Here is a 12831-nt window from a genome sequence, read left to right as displayed (position 1 = left end):
GCCGGTGAAGCTCGACCGCTTCTTTGTCGGATCTATGATTCTCCAGTTCAGAAGGCCTAGTTGATGCCTACTTCGTGCCTCACCATGTCAGAGGAAGGCAAGAGGAGTCTGTTCAGGCTCTGCTCCAGATGTGGCTTGAGCAACATCTACGTGGAAGACTGGCACACGAGGTGTCTCTATTGTCTGCATCCTGACCATGATGAAGATTGATGCAACACCTGCCGAGGTTTCCCCGCCAAGACGAAGCGGGACCGGTACCGGAGGTTACTAGTGTGGCTGAAGGAAGGGGCCACAGGTGCGGCAACCTGGCACACATAGGCCCCCCCCACATCCAGATGACCTTTGGAGCGATCTCCCTAGGGGAAGAGGTCGAGATCCGCTTAGGATGTTCCTCCACAGGATGTCCACCGTCTGCAGACCCGACTCGGGCCGCCACTGAGGCAGGTGCAAGTTCGGAGCACACGGGGTCTCCTTGACTTTCGCTGTCCGCGGTAAGCCTGCTGGTGAGTGATGCATCTTCGGAGAGATCGTCCCTCTCTCCCAATCATGGTTCTTCGTCGAAGGATAGACCAGGGGAACCTTCTGGCAAGGAAGGCACTGCAAGGCCCTCGTCGACGCCTCCATCCACGACTTCACCAGTGGCAGCTCCATCAGCGCCTCAAAAGCAGTGGCCCCCATCGGCGGGACCGTCGTCTACCACAGGCACAATGTCCAGGACCCTGTCGACAGCTACCCCATCCATCACCGTTTCTGCAACCCTGCCAACGACCGCGGCAAAGTCGATGAAGAAATCGTCATTGAGGGTTACACTGTCTCCCCAGCCCATGACTACAACCGCTCCATCAATGACTAAGACTGCCTCGACCATGACTACACAGTCTGTGAAGGCACCAGCCCTTTCCTCTTTCCTGAGAGCTGTTGCCGCCGACAGATTTTCTCCCCAAGCCTACGGTGGGTCTAAGGGAAGTGACAAGGGGTCCAGTCATGGCAATCTATTAAAACTCAGATGAGGAATCCTTGCAGGAAGGCTTCTGCTCAGACAAGGGAGGGGCAGCCTGATCGGTGAAGAGGCCCCCCCCTTGTGGAGCCGGCCCAGCCATCAGTCCCAGCGAGGCACACTAGTCCTTCATCAGGGCCAGCTCCTGTGGTAGCCCAGCAGTGCCCTAGGGACATGTCCCTGGATATTCTAGCTATGATATGGCATTTATGACACGCCTATACACAAGTGTTTCACTGGATACTCTAGGGTCAGAAGTACAGCAGCAGCTCCCACCCCAATGGCCCTGTGGGGAGCACCCCCAGACACAGCTCTCAGAGACCGCAGCACAGAACGCGCCATCCAACACCATGGCAGCCTACACCGCCCCCCACTCCAGTGGCTTGTGTCCATCCATTCCTGACTTGCTGACATTGATTGCCACGTGCTGTGGACTGTTGTTCCCTCACCACTGGATCATCTTCTGGCTTGCTGTGCAGGTTGGATCTGTTCTTTCTTTTCATCTGTGTTGCCCCTTTTTTCATTAATTTTGCTTCAATCTTCCTATCTGAATCAACTGTGTGCCCATACAGCATCTAAAATAATCTCCTTACTAGACAATTTAGGTAATTGGCTCTTATGGCTCCATAGGGTATAAGGTCAGATGATTACCATGGCATACCGAGCTTGCTTAACGTTATATGTTGAATTTTAGCTTGCTCGTGGGCGATGTTTGTAATTTACATGTGGTCTTGTATCTGTAGGTGAACTTTCTGAATGACATTTCATGCTTTGAAGCATCTTCCAGGAATCAATAAATCAACTAAGAATTGCTGGTCTAGTTTGTATTTGAACTTTTAAATCTAGTATCCACGCAAGTACCGTACAACCCCCCTTCTCTAGCACCCTCTGCCTCGCACTTCTCGACGTTTGAATTTTATCAGGTATCCTAGTGAACCCAGCACCCTCCACCTGACGGTCAGAAAACACTTAAAAAAAAAAAAAAGCCAACAACATCCCCACGATTGTGCTACCAAAGGCTAGGGAGATGCTGCGATGTTGCTTATTCTATGAAGCCATTGGAGCACCCAGAGGTCTCACGCCAACACGCACATCACCGCACCCCACAAAGCTTGCTCCCATTTGCATCACAGCAGCATTTTAGCAAGGACGGCCATGCTGACCACCTGCTACCACACTAACCCCCTACAGATAAGGTGTATCAGTCACTTTTGCTCCTTTAAAAATGGGCAAATGCGGCCAAAAAATAGAAACCTGTAGTAAAAATAGCTGTCGGCCAGATAGCACAGCGAGCCGAGTGTTCGTCCAACTCAGCCTTTCATCCTTTCCATCTCGATAAATGAACACCACACACCGTGGGTAAAAATAAGTAACACTCAGATACCCGAGGGTTCGTAGCACTATATAAATGCAAATTTTAAAAAATACTCCCAACAAACAATAGGAAATGAGCACATAGGAGCCAGTTCTCCTGATTTTCTTCACACCGCTCCATGGATATGTTTGGACTAGTGGTACCACTAGTATTCTACTATTCTTACGGCCTGATAGGAAGAGGTAACCATGTATCTTTTAATGTGCATGAACAACTAGGTGCAAAGAAATAGTTATTAGAAAATATTTCTCGCTTACAAAATACTTTCTTTGGGCATGGGACTTACATTTTCAATCCGTTCAAAAAAAAAATGTTTACTCCCAACTTTAAAGAATAGAGAGTAAAATGCTCCCACTTGAACATCTTATCTGGAGCCCCATCTATTCCCATCTCTTTCAGGACACAAAGTGCCAAGGGGTCATGCAAATGGAAGAAGCCATTCTAGATAAGACCCAATAAAATAACAATGGAAAATGTCCAAGATAATGGGCCGTATGGCTGTAGCATATCTGTCTTATTTTCCATTACACATTTTCGTGCAATCGTCCGTGAGTAGCGGTGAAACAAATTGACTGCGTTCTGGTCTCGGGGATATGCCAGTGAAAGAATAACTCTGTATGAGCATTAGGCTACCAAGTACGGCACAGTAGATCTTTTCCTGACATTTGTCCAGTGTAGTCATGTACTGACAATAATGATCCTCTCTGCGTGCTTGCCTTGTACGATACCGGCTTTAATTGGAAGGTGCATCAAGGAAGCAATTTGCATGTTCTGCAGTGAAGAGTAATTTCGTAGAAACGAGTGCAATGTTGTGAAACAAAAGGGTAGTGTAAGTGAGAACAATGGCCCTCAGAGAGCGGAATATGGTACTCATCACCGTGGATCCTACACTAGAAGAAATAACCTTGCAGTTTAATAGAGAATCACTCGCATCTGGATTGTAGTTTTTATAGATTTATGAAAATTATAATGCATATTGACTCATTTCTACATGCAGTCTAAGAATGGATATATAGCGTTTCTAAACTCTAGTTGCAACATTGGTTGAAACTGCTTAAACATAAGGAAGCTCTTTGGAAAGCATTATCTAGAAGCTCTTAAATATTTGCAAAAATAAAATGCATGCAAGGTCACAGAAGGAAGCCAAATTCTGTTAGGGCAAATTTCTGGGACGCAAATTAAGAGTGATGAAAATGATACACTACCAAGTCTTCATGTCAATAGTTCGTAAACCTTTCATTCCAAGAAAACTCATCGGCCATCATAATTTACTCTGAAGAGATGCCTTTTCTTAAAGTTTCGAAAATGTGCTTTGGCCACTTTTTATAAAACCCGAAAAGGCATTAGAGGGCTAGATAGTGGTCCATTCCTGCGAGCAAACGAGATTAAGCTTTACAACTATCTTGTAATCTCGAAACTCATGGTCACCATTGCTTGGAGACGCCAAGTGTTATCTGCCTATTTTTAAATGCCCTATTTCTTGTTCCTGGGCCTTTGGCTTGCATTGTAAAACTGATCTTCATCTCAGTGCAATTTAATGGGCCACTCGGTTTCCCATTGGTTAACATTGTGTTTTACCGTACTTTGTTTGGTTGGTTGGCTGGTGGTGGGGTCAAAGGTTGGTTAAGGGACTGGCGGTTGATTAGTGGTTTTGGGAGCCCTGGTGCAGTATGTGGAGGAGGGGCGGGGGGTTTCAAGTGCATTCTTGGACCAAATGGATTGGAGACAGTGTGAGCCAGAGACTACAGCGCTGTAGAGAAAATCAGCCATCAAAATTATTTCAGGTGTGTATCCTAAAACACATAATAAAAACTGCAATACATCAATAATAACAAGATCATAAAACCGAAAAATGTGCATCCATATTCAAAAAAACACACAATAAGAACTGCAGTGCATCAGTAATAGCAAACATCATCAAACCAGAAGTTTTGCATCACAATTAAAACCAGGTGCTAACAGAAAAGGACAGTGCAACGAGAAATTGTAGTGTAAGCAAATTAATGTCCTTAATCGGGCTTTCCCATTATCAATTTGCCTCTCCTCAACCAAACTTTCCTCAAAAAGCTTGCTAATGCAGAATTGACTGACGCATAAGTTGATGGTAATAAAACCAAACATGGTTGGTCGATAGTATCTCAGCCCAGTCTCTGAGTACTCCCACCAGAAGCCATTTCCTAAAATCACTATACAGAGGACAGAATAAAACAAGATGAGTCAAAGTCTCTCTACTCCCTCAAAGGCAGCAACTATTTAAAACATCAGAAATGTTCTTCATCCACTTACAAATGACAGCCTTTACTGGGAGAATATTCAGCTTAAGTCTCGTAAGAAAAACCCTGCGTTGAATACAGGTAACACGTAAAGGATAAGCAGCAAGTCCCCTATAGGAGATAATGGAACATAATCTCTCATTTGAGGTTTCAGAAGCATGACATCCTCTCCAATTGCCTGCAAGGATTGCAAAACTTCAAAACTTTAATCTTTAACACAACTTTAGAAACACATATCCTGTCAGGGCTTTCAAAGTAGGAAGTCCTAGAAAGGTGGTTTAATAAAAGTTTGAATGTGCAATAACCAACCCACTTAGTCATATCAACCAAGAGAGATTCGTTTCTCGGTCTTATCTTTGGTCAGGGTGCCATATTGACAGTCCCAAAGAGCTTTCCAAGCTGGCAGGGATCTCAGAAAACAGTATCAAATAAGTATGTGGAACCACATGGATTTGCAGTGCTCCCATATGTGAATCGGGGATGTGCTGCAATGCATCGGGTTCCTTTTCCAGTTCTCCACCTTTGCAAAGGTGTGATTTTCCGTATTTGGGGGTGAGCATCTGCCGATCAGCAATACTAAGCACTTTTTGTGAACTCGCATCATGTTCCATCAGAACCTCTATTTGTGCAGACATTACTGACCTGAAACCCTGGAAAATTATAAACTGGATAATGGAACGACCCAAGAATGTGGTGGTCCCACGTTATTCTCCCTGTATTGAGCCACTTCATCAGGACATTAAGCTAAATTTGATTGCATAATCAGATCAGTGAATTCTAGAAGCGCCACTGGTATGCAAGTGTAGGTGTTGGGCACTTTGCCTAAAGTGCACTGGAAGGAAGACTTATAAAACTATCCCTTGGCATACAGGTCCACAACTCTTAGTATAAGTCTGTACTACCAAAATGTTCTTGGTAGAATGGGAGAGCAGCCATGCTCATCATAAGAGGAAAATGTGAGCTGTAGGCAAGTACGCTGAAACCAGTAAATACAATCGTCCATAGAAACTCTTAATATTAAAAATATGCATTCATTTTTATTTGCACAAAGATGGTAAAAGAAATACTTATTTCAATTAACCTACACACAGGAATTGACAGTAATACTTTTACAAGGTGATTGTTTCAATAGTAGTTGCTCACGGTTACAATTGTTACAGAGAATTACACTAATGACAGTTCTACTGTACTATGAGTACTACTGCGTACTTGCATTGATTAACAGATAAACAGTAATTGCATTTAGTTAGCAAAATCACATCAGAAAAAGTCTTTAGGAAGGAAAATGGTTGGTTATACATACTTTAGCAAATTGATGGTGACACTTTTCAAGGCTTCTAATGCTTTTATTTTAAAGACATATCCCTAACTATCAAAATGTCATTCTAGGTGTGGAACAAAGTCGTATGTAGCAGCAGGTTCCTCAGCATACTTTTGTACCAAGTTAGGGGGACCCTGAGAAGGACGCCCTAAAGGATACATGCTGTCAAGTTTGGACCAGTGGTATGGGAGGACACCCAAAAACCTTCTCGGGCACTCCAGTAACACTGGAGTGACTCTTCGGCTTAAGGTAAGTTCTACCTTTAGCCCCACAGTAGCTTAAGGTTGGTGATGAAAACGCAGCTGGATTCTCACCTGTGCAACAGCAAAGGACCCAGTCTCCGGACTTCTCGGTCTGGTGATGAAAGGAAGGACTCTGAACGGGATGTCACAGCATCAGTCGCAAGAGAGGACCCTCAGCAAGGATTTCTTTGGTCTCCTGGTTATGTCTGCTGTTTTGGCGCCTTTTTATCAGCTCCAACGAAGGACGGTCATCGCCCGGTCGATCACTTTCCATTCTGAAGTCCTGCACTTAGATGAGTGGGATTGTGTCTCTGGCTCAAATTTCTGGCTAGATTCATCCATGCCAAGACGTTGCACTGCAAATGGGTTGGAGGTCTCCTGCTATTTGTAGTCTGCAGCTCTGGAAGGTCACATCACATTGGGAGATGGCTCGAGTAATTTGTCTCGAGGCTAGTTGGTCCCACCAGCCAACGGGAAGGAGTCGTCCTCTTCTGAGCTCCTCTGTTGATTAGAAAATGGGGCCAAGCCCGCAATGGCCGCTTCACGGCTACTGGAAGGGTCTGCAGGAATCTCTGGTCATCTTCAGCTTTGGTTTTCCTGTTCCAGTGGTCGGCTTGCCTTCTGCCTCAGGACCCTCACAGTTTATTCAGTTTTCCCACGCAATCTTCTGCAAACTCTCAGCATTTTATAAACAGGGGTGGATGGCTGTCCAATCAGAACAGCCGGCCCTTCAGTGGAAACTGTTCCATTCAGGCACTGTAGCAGACAAATGGTAGGGGAGTGTTAAACTCCTCCCCTGCTTCCTGTCCTTGCAGACACACTTGAGCCTAGGTGAGGTCACCAAGGGGCTCCTGCCAAAGGCAAAACACACATTCTGACCTCCCCCTCTCTGAAAGATAGAAGAAGGGCTAACAAGAACAACCACGATAGAAATGGTGAAAAAAGAAAGTAGCCACCATGTAAGAACATAGGTGATCCTAGTGTGCATAATCGAGACTGTCAATACAGTCTGCGGTAGAAACTAGCACAATATTTGGTATTACATGTCCACTGCCACCTGCCATAACAATAGGGTTGTCTCTATGACTAAATGGTCACGGAGCAGAGAGAAGGGGGATACCAGGTTTCCCCTTAGCACACCACATAGGGTGGTGTGTGATGCAAACCTTAAACACAGATGCCTTAAAAAGATATGGAGTAACACAGATTCCATAGAAAGGGTAAAACATAAAGAACAGAGTTCTAAAAATCAGAGCCCATAATTCAGGATAGAACGAAAAAGGTCCAGAAGTTCATCAAAAAGTTCTGGGGGTCTCACTAGGATAGGGGGTTAAGCATTATATTTTCATAACGCAAGCATTCACTTGCCCAATATGAATTCTTCTATTATTTATTTACATGTTGGTAGGGATCTGCGCCTCCTAATACGGAAAAGTCTTCCCTAAATGTCTTTTTCTCATTGCTTCATTTTTGTGTGCATGTTAAGCGCTTTCCAAATCCAGTTACTGCGTTATTGTTTATTTGCTATTTGTGATGGCCGTTTTAGACAGCTGGGCCAGCATTGGCATCCACCCATCTTTTCCTTGCTTTTAGGTGCTGAAGTTTCTACTTTATGATTAGTGCCTGCCAATGACGGTCAAGCATGGCATCACCTGGTCAAATAAATTACTCTGGATACTTGGAAAGGGATGCAATCCAAACTTTTAGAGGGAAAATTCCAGATTAAAACAAAATAGGGAAACCAAAAAACAACACTCCAACCCAACCTCTTCAGAATCTCGCTTCTTACAGCTTGCCCAATGTTGTGATATGCAAGGTCTGTATCCTTCTGGATGTTTTGAACTACCACTTCCAAGATCTCTCACTACTGATTATGCTGGTTAAGGCTGATGGCAGTTGTAGTCCAAAACATCTAATGAGTGAATGTTTTCCGACCCCCTCCGACTAGGGCAGCTACACCTCGCTACGTTTGACCACTGAACTTATTTTAGAATTAAAGCAGGCCAACAACTGCACCACCAAACCACCATCTTAGAAGAGAAGCGTTGTCCCATATGAGGATATGTCCCTTTTTGTCCTAGAACTTGAATCAATCGAACAGAGTCACAAACTCTGCAAACTACAGGCTAGCTTGGGGTTTAAGACTTGATTTCACATCCAAGTCCACTGAAGGGCATTGGATATCCATGACCGGAGAGTGCTTTTAAATTGAGGGGTGTTCCCGCCACCCTCTAGGTAGAGCTTCATATCTCTGTGCTGCACATGCAGCTTCTTAACTTCTGTGCATTGTGCCATCTCTGACAGCTAACCGATCCCCCTGCAGATTGGTGACTCCATCTTATTCCATTTGTTAGGATTCGCTTCTAATGCACTATTGTTCTGGAGAGATGGAAGCAAATGGGGGACATCTCCTATTTGCCAGCAGAGGATTCGGGGATCAGATAGATTTTATTAATTGGTTAAGAGGCACACAGTTCATTTTTTCTTTGTTTTTGAACATGTTTATTTCTTTTCAATACTTATTTCCATTTTCTTTTTCTGTTCTATGGCACAATTTCAAGTGTTTTTATAAGAAACTTGAAAAAGCACATTCTCGATGTCTCCTCCATTAAAATAAAATGGCGGATAAACGAGGTATTCTTTATTTAAACACCCATTAGGGCAGGTGTCTGGCTCAAACCAGGTCCCAAATCTACCTTTTCAGACTCATCATAGAGCAGCAAACCTATCCCAGCTTTTGTGCAATCAGTTAGCAAGAAGATTGCCAAACACTCACTCATGCACAGTACTGGAAGACGGTGTATTCATTGTCCCTAAAATGTTGCAGTGGAAAAGGAGGGACATCACTGTTCTAGATTTCTTTCAGGACTATCGAAAAAGCACCCCCTATCGCCTGATACTATTTAAGGACGTGCTATTCATTGATCGGTTGTGCTATTGCCTTTTCTCATAAAGTTCATTGTTAAAAAAGAGCGTTCAAAGATGGCCACTGCACTGGAAGAAATCACTGATGCTGTTCATGATCTCCCTTGACACTTGCTCCTTTTCTATTACTAAGTGATCGTTTTTGATTTCTGTTTGATAGACCATGGAGGGAGGAGGCTCTTATCGAGGCGCTTTGAAGGACTCGGTTGGCGGTGGTTGTTTGAATGAGGGGATGACTCCATCAACGCCACCAAGAAACCATGAGGAGGAGCAGAAAGCAAAGGCCCTTCGTGGCAGGAAGTGAGTATGATGCTGCTAGCTTAATTTTCTGTGATGTGCAGGTATACTTTCTTCTTCTTTGACAGAAATTGTCAATATTTCAGCACATGGATGCTGGTAGGGAACAACATAATGAGAAGTGTTTCATGAGTATTAAAATGGAGGAAGCCACATTTACCACAGATCACGTGCCTGCTATGTTGTGCCACATATGAAATCAAATTGCCACGCCCTACCAAGTAGCACTTCATCCCTGCAAGGAAGATATCCTCTAACTATCTTTCCCCACCCTCTCCTTTCCTTTTTCATACACTCTTCACTAAAATAACCAAAGCAACTTAGAAGGGACATAGAAATGTACTTCATTAGGCAACGGTTCTCTGTATTAAGTGATCAGCGTGGAAGATACTTCTAGCCCTAAACCTCTGGGTACTAAGTGCTTGTTTTATACATGCACTGTGTCCCAAATCCATCCTCACAAATGAGCGCATTTCAGCCACTCTTACTCTGTAAAAACAGACAAAGCCATTGAACTTACAAATACTTACAAGAAATCATGGGGAATGCCACAGGGAAGGGGCTCTGTTGTTATTACTGGCTGATCGGAAGAGAGTGTTTAAAGGTTAAAACACATTTATTATTACTGGGTGCAAAGAAAAATATTTACTATGAATTCACAGCCTAACAATTCAATAAGAGTTGAATAAATAATTACATGAATTGTAATTTATTTATACAGCGCTTATACACAGATGGAGTGCTTCAAAGCGCTTCAAGGCGTGAAGGGAACAGGGGAATACAGTAATCATTCTTAGGCCTGAAGTTTCCGAATGATCTAACAGAAAACTAGCATACTAGGCCTGACAGCATTTCTCCTAGTGCAAGTGCATGAAGTGTTACAGTTTCAACCAGCTAGGGAGGGGGAACAGAATAAGGTGTGCGGGTCTAGACAGGACAGATGAACTTACAAGTCCTAGTACATTTAATTAATGCTAGCGTACAGACCAAGGTGCGAGGACGAGGGGGCGGGGGGAACAAACGCGTCTGGTCCAACAGGGCCCTGCGTTCAGTGCAGAGAAGACTGTCTCGCTCATAGAGCGTAAGCAGAAAGTGCACTAGTGCTGAACATAGTGCAGTGGCCCGGAGGCAAGTGAAAAGACTGGTGAGACGGGAGAGGACTGGGGGGTTGCGGGGGGGGTGGGCGGCTGGGACCTTTAAGGCTCTGGAGGTTAACCAGGCAGCCATTCAGCAAAAACTGGGCAGTGTTAGGGAGGAGAAAGAGGAAGGAGGGTGGGGAAAAAAAGAACAGAGGTTAGCAGGGTAGTGGGCGAGAGAAGGACAAAAAGAAGAGGAAGGTCTTGAGGAGTTTCCCGGAACGTAAGGTGCTTCGGCTCAAAACAGAGAGAGGCAGGGAGGCTGTTCCAGAGGCAGGCAGTTGCAGCAGATAAAGATCTACCCCCAAATCTCTGTTTGTGAAAGCGGCTCACCCGCAGAGAGTTGGAGGACGACGAGCAGAGGAATCTAGAGGGAGAGTATTTAGGAAGAGAGCGTTGTAGATTGTGCGCGTCCTGGCCCCAGGAAACCTTGTGCACTATGCAGAGGGTCTTGAACTTGATCCTCGCAGCTACAGGGATGGGATTTTAGCGGCAGAACGATGCGGTCCCTGGGCTTAAGGCCAAGGAGAAGTCTTCTGGTTCTGTTTTGGATGAGTTGTAAGTAGGAAGGCTGAAAAAGAGGCTGTTACAATAGTCCAGCCTAGAAAAAAAGGGCTCTTGAGGTGGTGAGCCTCTAGGGGACAGTGAGAACAGTTCGAATACCTCTGAGGAGGTGCAGTTGATAGTGGGACTTTTTGAAGATTTCTGAGATGTGCGAAGAAAAGGAGAGAGTGGAGTCGAAGACAACGCCAAGATGTTTTGCCTCATTGATAGGTGAGGGCGCAGGGACAAGGGGGGGGCCAAGCTAGTGGGAAGGCAGGGGTCCCAATTAGGACAATCTGGCTTACTGGCGTTCAGGCAGAGATCGTTGGCAGCACACCAGGACTGAATGTATGGCTTTGAGAAGGGTGCCAGCTAAGATTCTGAAGCGGGAGTGTTTTACTGCATATATTTGTTTTCATTTAAGAGTAAAATTACTTTTAGGGAGCAAAAAGGTAGAGGTAATAACCATTTCCAATGGGGGTATTTCTCTGGGGTTATACTTCAGCTGTACAACTGGTATGTTTTGCAATCAATATATTTGTGTGCTTCTGTCCTAATTCATCAACTGGGTGATAGAAGTCACATTCATTTTTTTCTGGCTTAATAAACTGTGCGGAGTGCCTAACTGAACATATTGTGACCCAACAAAATTATTCAACGGGGGGGGGGGGGTCTTTTGGAACAAAAACTGGAACCCCTTTCAATCCAGTTTTTGGAAATGTTTAAACATTTTGGACAAAATGCATTGATTTCTCGAAAAAATGACTACAAACAAGTCGTTCATAATGAATCGAAACACTTTGCTAGTATTTGTGAGACGAGGTGAATTTTCTAAAGACCATTCAGGCAAATTTAGACCTGTCATATAGTGTCGAAGTGTACACCTCTGCTGTGTACAGTCCACAAACATTGAGCATCTGAAAGGTGAATTGTCCACCTTTAAAAGAAAGTCTCCTGTGCTGTAGATACCCATGTGGCGGTGCGGGGGCTGCATAGCAGCCTTTCATGTAGATTTCAGTTTACAAGCTCTACTGGTGCTAAGGAAACGCTTTCATATTATGCAGCTTCCCATTGATACTCCTTACCTCAGCCAAATATTAGAAGCTATGATTAGGTATGGTATGGAAATTCAAACATAATTAATTCTCTAATGGAGTGGGCACCACAATCCTTACTTGAATGAAAAAGTTGTAATTATTTTGTACAAACTCAATGATCCGTTATGTGGTCCTGTAGCCAAAGGATCCCTTTTTCAATGGATTGCTTTTCTTCTGCACATTCCTCATCTAAAGGATGCCCTCATCCAGCTCCACTGCTCGGAAACTATTTTGACATGGGGCGTAGTGGACCTTGACACGGCCGTCGATCCGTGTTGCTTGGCGTTTGATCATTGGCTCCGACGTGATGTCATGCATCGTATATATATGCCACGTCACTATGCCCCATACTCTTTTCATAATTCCTCTGCCGCGATGCCCTCTCACCGGATTTTAGGCTTCAAGAGGTGAACCGACTGCTATTCCAAAATGTTGGTGACCGACCCACATGACATTTGTCTGGGTGCGGATCATGAAACAGAGGGATGTGCATCGTACTCCAAAATCCAGCTGAAATCTATCAGTGAGCGAGCTGCCAAACTTGCTTTGGGCCGACCGTCCCTGAAATCTGAGGTGAAGTCGCTCGTCTGGTCTTCGCCCTGAGAAGGAGAGGGAAAAGCATCTG

The 12831-nt window shown here is 44.5% G+C and overlaps 1 protein-coding gene across 8 annotated transcripts in view; it reads left to right on the top strand.

The window, feature by feature from the left end:
• KALRN (kalirin RhoGEF kinase) overlaps positions 1 to 12831 on the top strand; it is a 1827638-nt gene that overhangs the window by 1572662 nt on the left and 242145 nt on the right. For all 8 annotated transcript variants that reach the window (XM_069616662.1, XM_069616664.1, XM_069616661.1 and 5 more), the window contains one exon: positions 9294 to 9433. In XM_069616662.1, coding sequence (XP_069472763.1) covers positions 9294 to 9433 — 140 coding nt within the window. The remainder of the gene's footprint in view (positions 1 to 9293; positions 9434 to 12831) is intronic.

This window comes from Ambystoma mexicanum, chromosome 9 (genome assembly GCF_040938575.1).
Source record: "Ambystoma mexicanum isolate Mex_15411 chromosome 9, UKY_AmexF1_1, whole genome shotgun sequence".
Classification (NCBI taxonomy): domain Eukaryota; kingdom Metazoa; phylum Chordata; class Amphibia; order Caudata; family Ambystomatidae; genus Ambystoma; species Ambystoma mexicanum.
Note: the sequence above shows the minus strand (reverse complement) of the source record. Positions and strands in the feature narration are given on the sequence as shown.